The 16,271-nt window shown below is 44.5% G+C and overlaps 1 protein-coding gene across 5 annotated transcripts in view; it reads left to right on the plus strand.

The window, feature by feature from the left end:
* Nucleotides 1-11,719, plus strand: part of ABCB10 (ATP binding cassette subfamily B member 10) — a 33,967-nt gene extending 22,248 nt beyond the window's left edge. For 4 of the 5 annotated variants that reach the window (XM_045437422.1, XM_045437424.1, XM_045437426.1 and 1 more), the window contains 7 exons: nt 732-827; nt 2,203-2,412; nt 4,459-4,538; nt 6,022-6,202; nt 7,620-7,663; nt 9,358-9,392; nt 9,842-11,719. In XM_045437422.1, the coding sequence (XP_045293378.1) occupies nt 732-827; nt 2,203-2,412; nt 4,459-4,538; nt 6,022-6,202; nt 7,620-7,663; nt 9,358-9,392; nt 9,842-10,061 (866 nt within the window). In that variant the 3' untranslated portion in view covers nt 10,062-11,719. The remainder of the gene's footprint in view (nt 1-731; nt 828-2,202; nt 2,413-4,458; nt 4,539-6,021; nt 6,203-7,619; nt 7,664-9,357; nt 9,393-9,841) is intronic. The other variant, XM_045437423.1, reaches the window with a different exon arrangement.
* The last annotated feature ends 4,552 nt before the right edge of the window (nt 11,720-16,271 follow it).

The following is a 16,271-nucleotide window of genomic DNA, read 5'->3' on the forward strand; positions in this document are numbered from 1 at the left end:
GCCTGGGTGGCTCAGTCGGTTAAGCGTCCGGCCTTGGCTCAGGTCATGATCTCACGGTCTGTGAGTTCGAGCCCCGCATCGGGCTCTGTGCTGACAGCTCGGAGCCTGGAGCCTGCTTCAGATTCTGTGTCTCCCTCTCTCTCTAACCCTCCCCCATTCATGCTCTGTCTCTCTCTCTCTCAAAAATAAATAAACATTAAAACAAACAAAAACAAAGGTGACTTTAAAAAGAGATTGTTGGAAAATTTAACATTTCCAAATTCCTTTTCAGTTTTTAGCCTAGTAAAAGTTGTATTTGTCGAGTGCTTGAAATGGGGTTTGATTTTGCAGATATGAATTTAAAATGAATATTGGGATGTTTTATATTCCTTTTAAGTAAGCATTATATTCTATTTGTATTGCTCTGTTTTTTCACTAGGTAGCTTTTCTGTGTAACGTTGTGATTTTAATTCAGTGGTTGATTACTGTGGCTATATGCATTTGTAAATTCCCAATCAAACATGAAATCTATATTGGAAATCAGTGAAATTGGAGGAGGAGAAGCTGAAGGCAAACAAGGGTATGAGATAGAGGGAATTTTGAGTACAGATTCCCAGGCAGTTGCCTCAAATCCTGTTTGAAAGTGAACAGATGTTATATTAAAAGCAAGTTACCGTTACTGTTTGCAGAGGGCTGTAGCAGATGGTTGTTTCCTGGCGTTGGTGATGAGTATGTTTGCTTCTTGTCCTTAGGGCTGAGCTCTTTCTACTCGGAGCTGATGAAAGGGCTGGGTGCCGGGGGACGCCTTTGGGAGCTCCTCGAGAGAAAGCCTGAGCTGCCTTTTGACGGTGGGTATCCCACGGGTTTGTTCTTTGCTGGGATTAGGCACATGTTGCTTTGGGGGTGCCTGGGTGGCTCAGTTGGCTGAGCATCCAACTTCTGATTTCAGCTCAGGTCATGATCTCGCAGTTCATGAGTTTGAACCCCCTCCCTTCCCCTCTGTGCTGGCGGCTCAGAGCCTGCTTGGGATTCTCTGCTTCTCCCTTGCTCGCTTGCGCTCTCTCTCTTTCTCTCTCTCAAAATAAATAACTAAACAGTTAAAAAAAAAAAATGTGGCTTGGGACAGTTAGACCAGCTCTACCTGTGAAGGCTGAGCATGACAAGGGTGTTGTCCTTGCCACGTTACAGAAAGGGTGATCAGAGGGGCAGGTGGTGGGAGGGGAAGGACAAAGGAAGCGTGGGGGCTGACCATGCAGTGTGTCAGTCCTGCCGGTGATTTGTTACCACCAGCAGCAGGAAGGAAGCGAGTACCACCCGGGGGTACAGATGGGAAGGGCCCTGGCCAGTCCGCCAGATTTGTCTTCTGTAGTGCTTTTGATGTTTGTGTTGGGGCGAGGGCGGGGCGGGGGGAAAGGAAGGCAGGTCACACATTAAAAGCCTCCAAATTTCTTGGCTTGGGGAGGGGGGTGGGCTAGCGGATGCTGGTGTTAATTGGCTAGAGCCATCTCCTTCGTCAACTCCTTCCCTAGAAGCTAGTGCTCTGGGGAGCTACGTGACCTAGAAGCAGTGGCCACTCCGTCACTCGCTGACTCCCAGGACACTGATTGCTGCTCAGCCCCAGTATTCTCCAGTGTGACAGGCTGGAGGAAGTAAACCCGGCTGAGGGAGATGGAGTGGCTTCTCCCGAGTCATCGGCAGGGTGAGGAATACGAGGACAGAGCAGCCCTCGGATCCCTCTGGCTCTGCGGCTGGTGTACAATGCTCAGCCCTCTGTCATCCTTCTCTCAAGACATTTAGAGAAGAGAAGATAAACCCTGCACCCGAGGAACTCGAGGTGGTGGCACAGAGGGGGGAGGCAATCGGCTTTGAAACCAGACTGCCCTACGGGTGGACGGTCGCTCCACTGCCCGTTGGCTTGGGCAGGCGGTTGTCTCTGAGACTCCGTGTCCCGTCAGTAAAACTGGGACAGTCACCTCTGCCCATCAAGGCCATGAGGCTCAGACGAACGCAGAGGTATCGTGCCTCGCACAGAGTGCGTGCAGAGCAGGCTCCGGGTGAGCGTTAGACGGAGGCCTCTTCCTGGCTTGCCCGGGAAGGGCTCACAGTCCGGGGGAGTGTGGTGGCCGTGGCCCGGCACCGCCTGGAGTCAGACGAGTGGGAGAATGGAGTTCCGCTGTCCGTTCGATCTTTGCGTTAAGTAACTCGTATTCTGTCTTGTTTCAGAAGGGGTCGTTTTAAACCAGGAAAGTTTCCAGGGCACTCTGGAGTTTCGGAACGTGCATTTCGCCTACCCCACTCGCCCGGAGGTGCCTATATTCCAGGATTTCAGCCTTTCTATCCCGTCAGCGTCGGTCACGGCGCTGGTTGGCCCAAGTGGTTCTGGCAAATCAACGGTGCTGTCCCTCCTGCTGAGGTTGTATGACCCCATTTCTGGTGAGTGGGTCATTGCCTGGTAGGGTGGGAGGCCTCTCCAAAGCCCCCCCTACCCCTGTATTCTGGGAGAGGACCAAATTATGCAACGACTTGTAGTGTGAGACTTCTGGATGCCAGAGGGTTTGTTCCGAGGAAAGGAAGCCACTATACAAAGGGGTCCCTCTTAAGAGTACACAGAAGCCCCGTCAGGCAGTTTGTAGAGTTCCTGTCTGGCCTCTTCAAGTCCCGAGCGACTTCCTGAATTCTGCCTTCTCTCCCATGCCGGTGTCTCCTTCTGACGCCCCCATCCTGGGAGAGGACAGGCAGGGCTGCCCCGCAGCTATGGGAAGGTGCCCCACCTGTGGCAGAGCATCACTGCCCAGCAGCCTCGGAGTATGTGCCTCTCTGTGCCAGCCGCTCAGCTTGTAAAGCTTCTCTGGAAGCCTTCGGGCTGCATCCGCCCGTGAACTGCCCCGTGGCCAGCGTGCAGACCAGTGATTTGGCAGTCCGTGGTTCACTTCTAGTTTGTGACTGCTTTCTTGAAGTCATTTTGAGGTAGTAGGAATTTTTTTAATGGATTTTTCTCGCTCTGGTTTTTATTTTGTTTTTAACTGGATCATAGCATCTTTTAGAGCAGAGAACATGTTATTTTACTTCCTTATGTCCTTTGTCAATTAAGATGTAATTGACATATAATATTATATTAGTTCCGGGTGTACAACCTGATTTGCTGTATGTATATCTTATGGAAGGTCTAGTTAACATCCATCACCACACATAATTATAAAGTCTATATCCTTCTTTATATCAGAGCCTGAAGTAGATAGTCCTTATGTATGGCTTTCATTCTGGATTGAGACAACAGGGATGTTTCTCAACAAGAAAACAACTGCTTGTTAGTAAAGAACCACATCATTAATTTAAAAGGAATACGTCTCGTGGCTTTTGTAGCTGTGCTTTTTGGTTAAAACAACGAGAGAGCTGGCTGTGTGCCAGATAAGTATTTGACTTGCGGATCCTGACCCACAGAATAGCCAACTGCATTAAAATGGGTGTTAGCTCCACTGTTTGCCTCTGGAATCCCCATTTTGATTCACTCTACTTGCTATAAAATTCTGAATTGAGAAAAATCCTAGTGAAGTGAATGCAAAGCAAGTCAGAATATTAAGCCTGTGGTTTCTTTATCATAAACTGCCTTATCATAAATTCCAGCCTTGGGTAGACTATATATAAATATATATACACTTGTACTTTTTAAGCCAAAGACCTCAGATGTTTGCCAGTTGGCGAACGTTTACAGCTGGCTTGTAGAATCCCACACCACTGAGAAGGAATGGCATTTCTGAGTCACCATCATCGTCATCACCAAGCATTACTGAGCGTCGTAGAATTAATTCTGTTAGCAAGGGTCGCAGGGTTACATCTGATTATTTAGATGTTCTGCTCTGGTATCAGATTCTCAGTGGCGGATAATGATTCTCTTCCAACTGCATTTATGCAGGAAGAGATTTTTTAAGGAAGAATAAAAGAGCTAAAAAAAAAAAAAAAAAATCACTGGCGGGGTTAAACTCCCAGGACACGTCTCGTAACTTCACTGCAGAACCAGGCCTTCGAGGTGGTTGCTGATGCTGACGTGGCCCGCAAGCTCCAGGATGAGGCAGCCACTGCCACAGGTGCCAGCTTCAGAGCTGTGCCACCACCGCCAGCGTCTGTGACAGCCAGCAGGCACCTCGCTGCTTGCCCCCTTCCATGTAACTCTCTCCTGAGTCAGTTTCGCACAGGTGCATCTTCTTGTGGGGCCCTGAGTCACTCCAGAAAGGAAGCCATTGCAGCAAAGTGAGCTGCATGGATGAGGGAGGAGACGGGCTGGTCAGCTACCCGCCGCAGGGAGACGGGAGACACAGAAGTTCCATGAAACATGTTGATTTTAGATTCCGTTTGGAGATTTTGAATGTACTTGTAATCTTTAAAAGAACCGAGTGTGGAATTTTTCCACCAGATCCTTTCTCTGTTTTCATGAGTCATTGGCCCCGTGACACTCCGTGACTTTCCTCTCTTCTCTACAAGGAACTATCAGTCTCGATGGCCATGATATCCGTCAGCTAAATCCAGTCTGGCTGAGATCCAAGATTGGGACAGTGAGTCAGGTAGGAAGAGAGGTTTCTATTTTTATTGTACTTGTCCTTTCACTTTGCTTTTATTATTTATTTTTGCCTTAGACTGACCCTCCCAAAAGAGAAGGAAGTTTTCCAGATGTACCGAACTGATCTCACCCACAGGTTTTGTAGATTTGGAAACAGAGCTGTATCCTGCAGACCTTAAACACTTGATCCAATCGAAACCGATTTTTATCAAAAGCTGGGGACTCATGTTACTTTGTAGAGCAGATAGTCTAGAGGGTGAGGAGAAAACAATAGAACTTTTCTACGTTTTACTGACTCCTCCACAGTTCCCATCTTGGTCACCAGCACAGTCTACAGTTTCCCACAATGGGCTTCAGGGATAGTAAGCAAGCCAAGGTTCGGGCAAGAGCCAGCGTCTCCTTGCAAAGAGGTCGCGGATTTCGAGGCAAAATGTTAGCGTAATACGGCGGCTTTGATGGGGCTGTTTTCACGAGACCCTTTGGTGCAGGGAATTTTTGACGCAGTTGTTTATATTTTTATTACCAGGCTATGTGCACAGCAGACAAATCTGAGCCTCCCCTCAGACCTTACCCCTGCCCCCACTCCCCTAGGCGAGGAGCAGGGGCAGGGGGTTGCTTGGTTGTATAAGTATACCAGTAGTGCATATTTTTTTAGGGATGAAGGAAAGAAGCTGGAGGTTTATTTGCTTCTCAGGACTGTTCCACAGGGTTCTGTGAAAATGTCATGTCCCCACCCTGGTTTGTGTATATTTCTAAAAGTAATGAATAGAGATGGAATCCCCCCTTGATTCTCAGTGGGAAGCCCACAGCTGGAAAATTCAGGTGGACTCGGCATCTTCCATACCTGACAATTCCTAAGGGGAGGAGCTTGCATTTATGAAGTGTCTACCGTGTGCCAGGCACCTGCTGTGGAATCTCATTTCCTGCAGTATAATGACAAAATCCATCCTGTTCATGGAACAACATGAATTTTTTAGAAGTCGGCTGGGCGAATTTATGGAGAATGAGGGAGTAGAATTGAGAAAACAGTATACAGCTGACCCTTGAACAACATGGGTTTGAACTGCATGGGGCCACTCATATGTGGATTTTTATAGTGCAGTACTGTGAATGTGCTTTCTCTTCCTTATGATTTCCTAATAACATTTTCTTTAGCTTGCTTTATTGGAAGAATACGGTATGGAATACATAGAACATACAAGATACATAGTAATCACCTGCTTTATGTTATCAGTAAGGCTTCCAGTCAGCAGTAGACTATTAGTAGCTAGGTTTTTGGGGAGTCGAAAGTTACACTCAGATTTTTGACTGCACGGGGATCAGCACCCGTCTAACCCTCATGTTACTCAGCGGCCGACTGTGTTCTTGGGGAGCAATTTAATAGTTTCTTAGATATAAGTACTGTATTAAGCTTCACTATATTTACTAGATATGTTTGAAGTCTGTGTTGAAATTTGCAATAAATATGTTGTATTTCCAATTTGCAGGAACCAGTTTTGTTTTCTTGCTCAATTGCTGAGAACATTGCTTATGGTGCGGACAACCCCTCCTCGGTGACTGCCGAGCAGATAGAAAAAGTGGCTGATGTAGCCAATGCAGGTGCTTTCATCCGGAATTTCCCCCAAGGATTCAACACTGTGGTCGGAGAAAAGGGCGTTCTCCTCTCAGGTACCTTTTTGTTACTGCTTTGTAGCAAAAACTTGCTGTTCCAGAGAACTCTCCAGCATTTCGTATGGCAGTATTAATTTCTAATTAGGCTCTTGTCCTTAGAGTTTATGCAATTTGCCTTTCCATTTTCTAAAATTTCTTCTGTATGTGGACTGCTCCCCAGTTTCCTTCACTTTCTACCCCAAAGGTGTTCCCAGATTCCCACGCAGTGTCCCACTGAGTAATAGCCACAGCAGCTTTTTTCTCACCTGAGAAAAAATGTGTTTTGCAACTTGAAATCCTTGAATTTTGCAGAAAAGAAGACAAACACAGGGTAGCAAGATGATCTGTCCAGGGAGGCAGAGGCTGTGAATCAGGAACAGAACTGAAATTGAAGAATTCTTTATTCCCCACTCTGTACTTTGCCCGTTAGACCAGGAGTTTCATTAAAGGGCCAGAGAGTAAATTTTTAAAAAAGATTTTTTAATGTTTATTTAATTTGGACGGGGGGAGAGAGAGAGAGAGAGAGAGAGAGAGAGAGAGACAAAGTGCAAGTGGGGGAGGAGCAGAGAGAGAGAGAGGGAGACACAGAATCCGAAACAGGCTCCAGGCTCTGAGCCATCAGCACAGAACCTGATGCGGGGCTCGAACTCACAAACTGTGAAATCATGACCTGAGCTGAAGCCGGACACTTAACCGACTGAGCCACCCAGGCACCCCGGTGGTTTATTCTCTTGGTTTTCTCCTGTTCTGTGCATGCACACAGACTGCTCCCTGTGCCTGTTGTCCCCCAGGAAAGGAAAGACAAGAGGACAGCATGAGGACGGAAAGTGTCGGGAGTAGCGCCCTGAGGTAGAGCAGCAGAATGACAGGCCCCAGCACCACGGATGCCCTCTGCTCCCGTATCGGCTCCCATCCCCTTCACATACTGTTCAGAGACCCCTTGATGTCTTGAGTTTCTGGTTTCCTTGCCACATGGGATGTTCCGCAAGGGAAGCGGTGCGTGTAGCGGTTAAGAGCATAGGCCTTCGCTGTTGGTTCAGACCTCCGCTCTGCCACCTACCAACTTATAGACCTCAGACTGATTATTTTCTGCCTTGGTTTTTCATCCGTGAAAAGGGAATGATTACAGAATCTACTTCATAGGATTTTTTCAAGATTGAACGAGATAACATCGTAACACATTCAGACAATGCCCGGCACAGCGGAACTCCTCAGTAAATGTTAGCTACGATAATAATGTGTTACTAATTTTGAGGTTGGTGAGGCGACAGTATATTTTAAACAGACGTCTCTGTCCCCCGACCCACCTCAGCTGTGACTAACTGGAAGAAGCTGTCTTCAAACTGCCGCGTAGCTGATCAGAAAATCCCATTACCAAGAATTTTTGTTAAGGCTTTCAAGTTTTTTAAAAAAAAAAAAACATTGTCATTGTCAGGTGGACAGAAACAGCGGATTGCAATTGCCCGTGCTCTGCTTAAGGTAAGCTTCAAGCCACTTGGCCAGGATTTTTTGTTGTTCTTGTTATCATTTTTAATTAGGGAGCTTATCATTTGTAATTTACTACTCTTCTTCCTTTTGTTTTTTTGGAGGGGGAGGCGAGGTACGTGGTTGAGAGTTCTGGTGAAAGATGGGTGGGGAGTGTTCCACCCGGCACGTCTCGTCCCAATTTAACACGTATTTCTTGGGTGTGAGGAGCCCAGGACTCTGCTAGAGTTGTTGGAGGGAGAGAAGTTTGGCACATGAACCTTCCATCCTGAAGTATACAGTCTAATGAGTGAAACAGTAATTAATTCAAAATATCAAACGATACAAGTATGATTCCTTGTATCGTCTGCAGTCACCTGCTCAACTTAGTAGTAGTACAGACTGGAAAAACTTATACAGGACTCCTAAGAAGAGAGAGAAAGCCATTTTAGCTTAAGGCCCCAGACATTGTATTTCTTAGCAAATGATAGCCTTCCCCTTTGTTGTATAACTGTTCTCCTCAGGGTCATAGGTGAGGTTTTACTTTAAAACTTTTCTTATGAAAAAAAAATTTTGTTTAAGTTTACTTATCATTTATTTTTTGAGAGAGAGTGAGAGTGCATGAATGAGGGAGGGGGCAAAGACTGAGGGAAAGAGAGAGATTTGTAAGAGGGCTCTGTGCTGACAGCAGTGAGCTCGATGCAGGGCTTGAACTCACAAACCATGGGATGACCTGAGCCAAAATCAAGAGTCCGACATCTAACCAACTGAGCCACCCAGGTGCCCCTAAAACTTTTTTTTTAATGGTTACTTACTTTGAGAGAGAGAGAGAGAGTGTGTGTGAGTGAGGGAGGGGTGGAGACAGAGAGAGAGAGAGTGAGGGAGGGGCAGAGAGAGAGGGAGAGAGAGAATCACAAGCGGGCTCCAGCTGTGAGCTCAGAACCTGATGTGGGGCTCGATCCCACGAGTCGTGAGGTCATGACCTGAGCCAAAATCGAGTCAGACACTTAACCGACTGAGCCACCCCGGCGCCCTCTTAGGTAAGGTTTTAAAAAACAGCTATATAGGGGCGCCTGGGTGGCGCAGTCGGTTAAGCATCCGACTTCAGCCAGGTCACGATCTCGCAGTCCGTGAGTTCGAGCCCCCCGTCGGGCTCTGGGCTGATGGCTCAGAGCCTGGAGCCTGTTTCCGATTCTGTGTCTCCCTCTCTCTCTGCCCCTCCCCCGTTCATGCGCTGTCTCTCTCTGTCCCAAAAATAAATAAACGTTGAAAAAAAAAATTAAAAAAAAAAAAAAAACCACAGCTATATTGAAGCATACCATAAAATTCACCAGTTTTAAATGTACTTTTCAGCGACCTTTAGGAAATTTACAATTGTTCAACTGTCACATGGTCCAATTTTAGAACATTTCTATCACCCCACATTCCCTTATACACACTTGCAGCTTTTCTTCTCCCCACCTCTAGTCCCAGGCCATCAACACTGTAATTTCTATCTGTCTGGATTTGCCTTTCTGGATATTTGAGATCAATGGAGTCCTACAGTTTGTAGAATTTTGGATTTGGCTTCTTTCACTTGGCAGAATGTTTTCAAGGTTCATCCCCATTGTGTCACGTATCAGTACTTTTTTTTTTTTTTTATTCCTGAGAGTTTATGTTTTCCTAATAAAATTGTGTTCCTTTTCTTTTTAACGTTTTTCTTTCTTCAGAATCCCAAAATCCTTCTCCTAGACGAAGCAACCAGGTGAGGATATCTTAATCGTATGTATGATTGTATAAGCCACATTCTTCCTTTACCAAATATTACTCCTTACTTCGAAGTGATACAGCTGAAAAATGCCGTTTTCCCCCCTTCCACTTTAAAGTGACCGAGTATGACTTAACGAGGCCAGTGGACAGGCTGAGTCGTAAGTTGAGCGTTCTAGTCTCAACCTAGACACGTTTGTGATGAGCCCCGAGTCACTCTACTCAGCAGCGGTCCCGCAAGTTGTGTGGAAATCAAGGGTTCCGAGCTTCCTGTGTAGTATCTTTCCACTATAAGAAGTAGATAGTAGACCCAAGAGGTTGTCATTTTGATCGCAGTGAAAATTCACTGCCGGTTCAGGACAGCTGTGTGTGCAACAGGACACACGTAAATACGCAGTATGGGTGGCACTGACGCCTTTGCTTTCTCATGTGGGTTTCCTGTTTAAGTGCCCTGGATGCCGAAAATGAGTACCTTGTGCAAGAAGCTCTGGACCGACTCATGGAAGGTAGGACGGTGTTGATTATTGCCCACCGTCTGTCCACCATTAAGAATGCTAATACGGTGGCTGTTCTTGACCAAGGAAAGATCACAGAACGCGGGAGACATGAAGAACTTCTTTCAAAACCCAACGGGATATACAGAAGATTAATGAACAAGCAAAGTTGAGTCCGCATAAAGAAGTAGTCACCGACGAAGTGAACGCGAGAGACTTTAGAGCGAAACATGGTCACAGGAATAAACGAACTTAGAGACGATGTGAAATCTGGGAGTCACACTGCAAGTTATCTTAAGTATGCCTGTTTTTTCCCAGGGTGGGTAAAATATCGTTTCGAGATGCACCTGTTCTCAAGACCTTTTTATTCAGAGTTTTGATCACGGTAACTTTCTAAATGTCTCTAGCACTGAGATTATTTTCAGGTGTTTTCCTTTCTTTTATCTTGGAATACTTTAGTTAATATAACGTGGCACCTCATTTGTTTTTTCTTACCTGCCATTACAGATTGAAACTATTGTCACATGACAATTTTTAAAAGGGGATTTTAAATAAAAGGCTTAATTATTTTAGGTGAGTTTTCCAATCACTGTGTAATCCTCTCGGTAGTATTCTACCTCCTTTGTGTCTAATTTTACTAGAAGATGAAAAGCTTCCCTTTTTTTTAATTCTGATAATCTCATGAAGTGAACTTCACATACAGACCTACAGAAATCGTAAACATCACATGACAAGATGGGAACGTTTACATTCCATACTTCCTGTATTGTCAGAGGTATGAGAGTTTAGGAATATGTGTTCCTCTGGGATGAGACTGTTTGAATGTGTGTGGCTTTCAAAATCCTTAGCACGTGAAAGCCTGACGAGTTTTAAAAAGGGTTAAGAAGCCCATCCTTTGAATAAGAAAACTTCTATTTTCATTATTCACGCATTTGTTACTGTGGGAAGTGAGGCATGAACTGCCAGGTATTATTAAGAGGTAAAAATGAATTCTACATTGAAGTCACCCAAAGGCATGTATTTTGACAATTATCTTTAAAAAACGTATAGTTCCTCACCAAATGTTACTTTTCATCAGTTATTTAAATACATTTGAAATTTCACTCAATGAGGCAAAAACCTAAATAATTTTCAGCCTTAAAACATTTGAAGAAAGCTTAGTTTTTTCTATTCTGTACAACGTCATGAAACGTTAAGAACTTGTCACTCTTCTAAAAAGAGGACAATAGTCATTTTTATTTATGGTTATAGTTTTATGCACCCAAATGCCTCGGAACTCATAAAGCAATGCTGAGAGCCGTTAGATTTGCCGTATTTCAAACCAGTGCTGTTAATTTGTTGTTGCCTCAAGAAAAAGTGGGTTTTTTTTACATTGACGATGCCAGAATCTAAGAAATAACTATGTTGATGTAATGAAAATAGAGGTTTTCCCTTGTTCTACATATTTATTAGTTCACTGATTATACTGGAAGGAGAGATCACTAGTTCATGATAAGCACAGAGTATTAGATTTCATTCTACATAAAGGAGTTTATTATTGAATAAAGTGAACTCAGTGAATGAACGAACTCCATGTTCTTTGAATTAGGAAGCAGTACATCTGTGACAATCATTTTCACAACCTTTACTTGCATTCTTTATACAATTTGCTGTTATGGTGTGGTTCGCAGAAAGCAGACAAAACACAACGACAAGGGTGAATCTCTTTGTGCCATAGAAGTATTGACAAAATTGAATTTGACCATTACATTTTATTCTCTAATACAAAAATGTTCAATTGTGTCTTTAGGGAACATTTTATATCCTGGATTAAAATTTATAGTGAACTTTATCTGTGTCTGTCACTTCTTATAGAACTTTATTACATTCAGTTTCTCACTAGAATTTGGCTTTGGAGATTCAGAACTAAGGAAAAAACTGACATTACAAATTAAGTAGTAATTACAAGTTCCCTTCATTTCCTCCTTACCTAAGATTGTTAGTGTCTTTTTTATTTTCTATTTATAAACTGTTAGAAGGTGAGGGAGGGATAGTAAAGTATCCCCCAAACTGAGACAGCATTGAGAGACTGGAAAACGAAGCAGGTGACTGCATTCAGTTTACACACAGTTTTATTCAAGGTAACTTACTGATGGGAGTTCGGGTGGACGACCCTCCAGGCAGCTGCACAAATATTCTCCGCAAAGTTGAGACCTTAGCCTAGAGATTTGATAGGGCACGATAGGGAGATCAAAGGGCTTGCATGCACCTGACAGCGAACCTGTAATTAGATCTTGTGGCACCATCCAGGCATCGCGCAGGGGAAAGACTATGTTATCTGTACACGATTTATGGGAAGCCAAAGCAAGCCTCCGTCCCTCCCAGCCTTGGCGGTCATTTCTGAGGTATGTATGTTAATCTTCAAGGGGCCTGGAACACAAGGGAGGTCATGGAGCAAACGTGAACAAGACGGAGGGCTAAAGGTGGAATCAGTATTGTCAGTAGTCCCACAGAAACATTGTAATTAGTTGCTTCCGTGCAAGAAATAAGCATCCCCTGCCCCTACCACGGACAAGGAACTGTGCTATGGAGTGGACAGATTAGCACCTGCCCTCAAGGGGCTTCTGTTCAGAAGGAGAGATGAGGCAGATAAAAATTAATTACAAGAAGATAGCTAAATATCACAGAGGTGCCGCTGTCCGTACCGTGGTTCCTACCACTTTGTTTCCTGAGTGTTTGCACGAGTTACCACGTGTGATACTTCGACGGTCCTGTAATTTAAATAAATACCTATCATCCCCTTTTCACAGAAGAGGAAATAAGAATAGGCAAGTTGTAATTCATTCAGCGTTGATGCCGTATACAAGAAAAAATTAGAGAAATAGCCGGATCATGGCGGGGGGGGGGGGGGGGAGCCTTCAATATCATGCTGAAAATCTTAGTTTTCATCCTACATGTATGGAGAGCCATTGAAGGATGTGTATATTCATAGGGGCAATTTAGAAAATAAGCAAAAAAGGACATTTTAATCACCTGAAATTTTACACGTGAAGATAAAATTTCACGTTAATGAGCTTAACATTCTGTTGTCCCCCCTCCCAGGCTCATCTCTATGTGCAAGGCCTTCTCTGACCGCGGACCTGACTGCTTCTCAGGGAATAATCACAAGCTAAATAAACCATTATAGGCTAAACCCTTGCAAATACAGTTTTATAAATTAGGGCTCTATTTTGGGAAATCCATTTTATTCCATAAAAATGCCAAAGTGGCTAGAAAATAAAACAAACGTAAATGTTATAAAACATTAAGTATATTAATGAAAGGAGTATAGGACAACTACCTTGTAAATGTTCCTTTGGGGGTGTTCTCCGTGATTTATACATCTGAGGCATCATGGTAATCTATTCATTCAACTCATTCGAGAAACATTGATCATCCTCTATTTTGTTGGGTCCTATGCTAATAAAGGACCAGTGCCTCCTTCCTGAAACTAACCTGTGGGTCACCAAAGTGCAGCCTGCTGCCTGATTTGTACGGCCTGCAAGCTAAGGATGGTTTTTACAGTTTTAAATGGTTTTTAAAAAATCAAAAGAAAAATATAACACATCAAAGTTCTCTGAAGTTCAAACTTCGGTGTCCATAAACAGAGTTTTATTGGACCACAGCCAACTTGTGAGCAGTTGCAACAGACCGGCCGGCCCACAAGCAGGTGCTCTCTGGCCTTTGACAGCTTGCTGACTGCAGAACTAATGGAAACAATATGCGTGCTTCCCCGCTCGAAGGACTTTGAAAGCTGCAACGAAATTTAGCATTGTCTCAAAAAGTTCCACTGGCATTAGAGGGCAATTAAATGAATACCTTGGACACTGGCTGGGGCACGGATGATTTCCATGATGAGTTCTCCATTGTTTCCCTGCCTTCCCATTTTAATATTATCACCATTACGTTGGTGATAATGGAAGTCTAACAATTCCGCCACAGTCACAGGATGTAGTTCTGGCTACTATCCTCTTGTTCATTGCAACTATCCTATTGTTCATTGTGATTACTACCACATAAATCAAAGTTTGGTCTTAACTGAAAGAGCAGTACTTTAGGAAGGGTGTACAGAAGGGAGGCACGTGTTGAGGTTGAGCATCTCACACTTGTACTTACATGTCTATACTTAGGAGGTACTTTATTTCAGTTAAAAAAAAATGGGCTCGGGGCGCCTGGGTGGCGCAGTCGGTTAAGCGTCCGACTTCAACCAGGTCACGATCTCGCGGTCTGTGAGTTCGAGCCCCGCGTCAGGCTCTGGGCTGATGGCTCAGAGCCTGGAGCCTGTTTCCGATTCTGTGTCTCCCTCTCTCTCTGCCCCTCCCCCGTTCGTGCTCTGTCTCTCTCTGTCCTCAAAATAAATAAACGTTGAAAAAAAAAGATTAAAAAAAAAAAGGGCTCATATTGGACATACTATTTTTTGACCAATCTGCTTTTTAAAATTTGATATTTTCCTATATCCTTTAAGTATTCATTACACATATCTACATGTAGTCTTTTTAACCATATAGAATTCTATAATGCGAATATACTATAAATCTATCATCGGGTATCCTTCTATATTCCTTGCTATTATAAACAATACTATCTTTGTTATGATGTGATTTGTTCAGATAAACTTCTAAAACTTCAGATAAATTTCTAATTGCCAAGTTTAAGGAGCACATACAAGTTATAAGGCTTTTTGATAGATTGTCTGCTTAAAAGACTGTACTAACTTATAAAAATCTCACCAGAAATGTATACATCAGTGCCTCTTCCCCCCGCAGCCTTTCAACATGAGCTCTTTTCATTTTTTAAAACCTTCCAGCTAATTCAACTGACAAATAATACTGATGGGTGGTTTGATTTGCATTTCTTAATAATTACTAGTGAAGTTGAAGACCTTTTCATTGTTTTTGGTCACTTGTAGTCTTTGACTTAATGCTAGCTCACGCCCTTCGTACATTTCCATCTTTTCCTATTGGGGTAGCTTGCTTTCTCTTACTGATTTTCTTTAAAGAGTATTATTTATTGGAAATGCTGGTTTTCAGCTTGTTTGCCCTCACTATGTTTGTGTTTTTTGACATCCACAAATATAGTCATATCTATATTATCTAATTCTCACAAGTGAGTACTATTCGTAATCTAACAAAGGCTCAAAAAGGTGACACAGATAGCAAATAGCAGAGGTGAGATTTGAAGCAAGTCCCATTTGATTCGAGTCTATGCACTCAATTACTACACCAGTCGTTATCAAAATATCCCCAGACAGCAGCATCACCAACACCTGGAAACTTGTTAGAAATGTAAACACGCAAGTCTTAGCCCAGACCTAGGACTCAGACGCTGTGGGTGGGCAGCAATGCGGCTTAACAAGCCCTTCAGATGATGAAGCACCCTTCAGTGTGAGAGCCACCGCACTACGCTATCCCCTTCTTCTTGATTTCCCCGTGTGAGAGACTATGCTATTTAAAATGAGGCCCAAAGTAAGGAAATGAATTTTTTTTTTTTTTTTAATTAGGAAATGGCAGCCACTAGGAAAATGTCGCATCCTCGGTAGTGATAAAGAAGCACTCCGCTGCCCCAAGGCATAGTTCGGAGTATCTACTGTTTCATTCGCGGTCCCCACCGTACACTGCGGGAGGCTGACATCCATGGACTGTACTCAGGAGCCACAGTGTACCAGCCTGTTGCAGTGGCGGGAAGTGTGAAGAATGACTCTAGGGTAGCGCTCTTATTTTTGACTTGGGTGATCGGCCAATTTTACCAAGGAGGGCAGAGGTGGTAGGAGAGGGGTCCAAAAGGAAAACAAGAATTTAGCAGGTGTATTGTGAGGAGTCTGCAGGACATGCAGGGCAAAGTGTTAGGAGCCCGCAGTTTTTGACCAAGATCCGGGATATTGGTGGACTTGGGGTGTTACTAGCGTGGATGAGACAGTGCGGGGCTGAATGGGGAATGACAAACCTAGAGACCAACAAATACAACGCTAAGAGTGAAACCAGTGACAGCTTTTCGGTTTTTCTCCCTTCTCAGCGACGGACGCTTTCCAGTTCCCCAAGAGGCTCAGAAAAGACCAGCGTGCAGAGAGGCTTTGCCTTCAGGCTGCTAGCGGGCCAGCCCCACCCACCGGAGTCGAGAAGGGCACCTGGCTTTCCAGTTTCACTTCTCCGGAGGCTAGAGACACCCGCCAGCTGCCTAGAACCCTCCACACTAGTCACCGCTGCGATCACGCCTCGCGGCGGGACGCTACCCTCTGACGTCATTACGGCGTGCTCCCTTCCAAACCGCCCCCACCACGCCCCGCGCCTCGGCGCGGCCCTTTGACGTCTGACCGCGCGCTTTCCCCCGCGCTTTCCCCCGCCACCTCGACCACGCCCCGCGGCTCG

This window comes from Leopardus geoffroyi, chromosome D2, assembly GCF_018350155.1.
Source record: "Leopardus geoffroyi isolate Oge1 chromosome D2, O.geoffroyi_Oge1_pat1.0, whole genome shotgun sequence".
NCBI lineage: Eukaryota > Metazoa > Chordata > Mammalia > Carnivora > Felidae > Leopardus > Leopardus geoffroyi.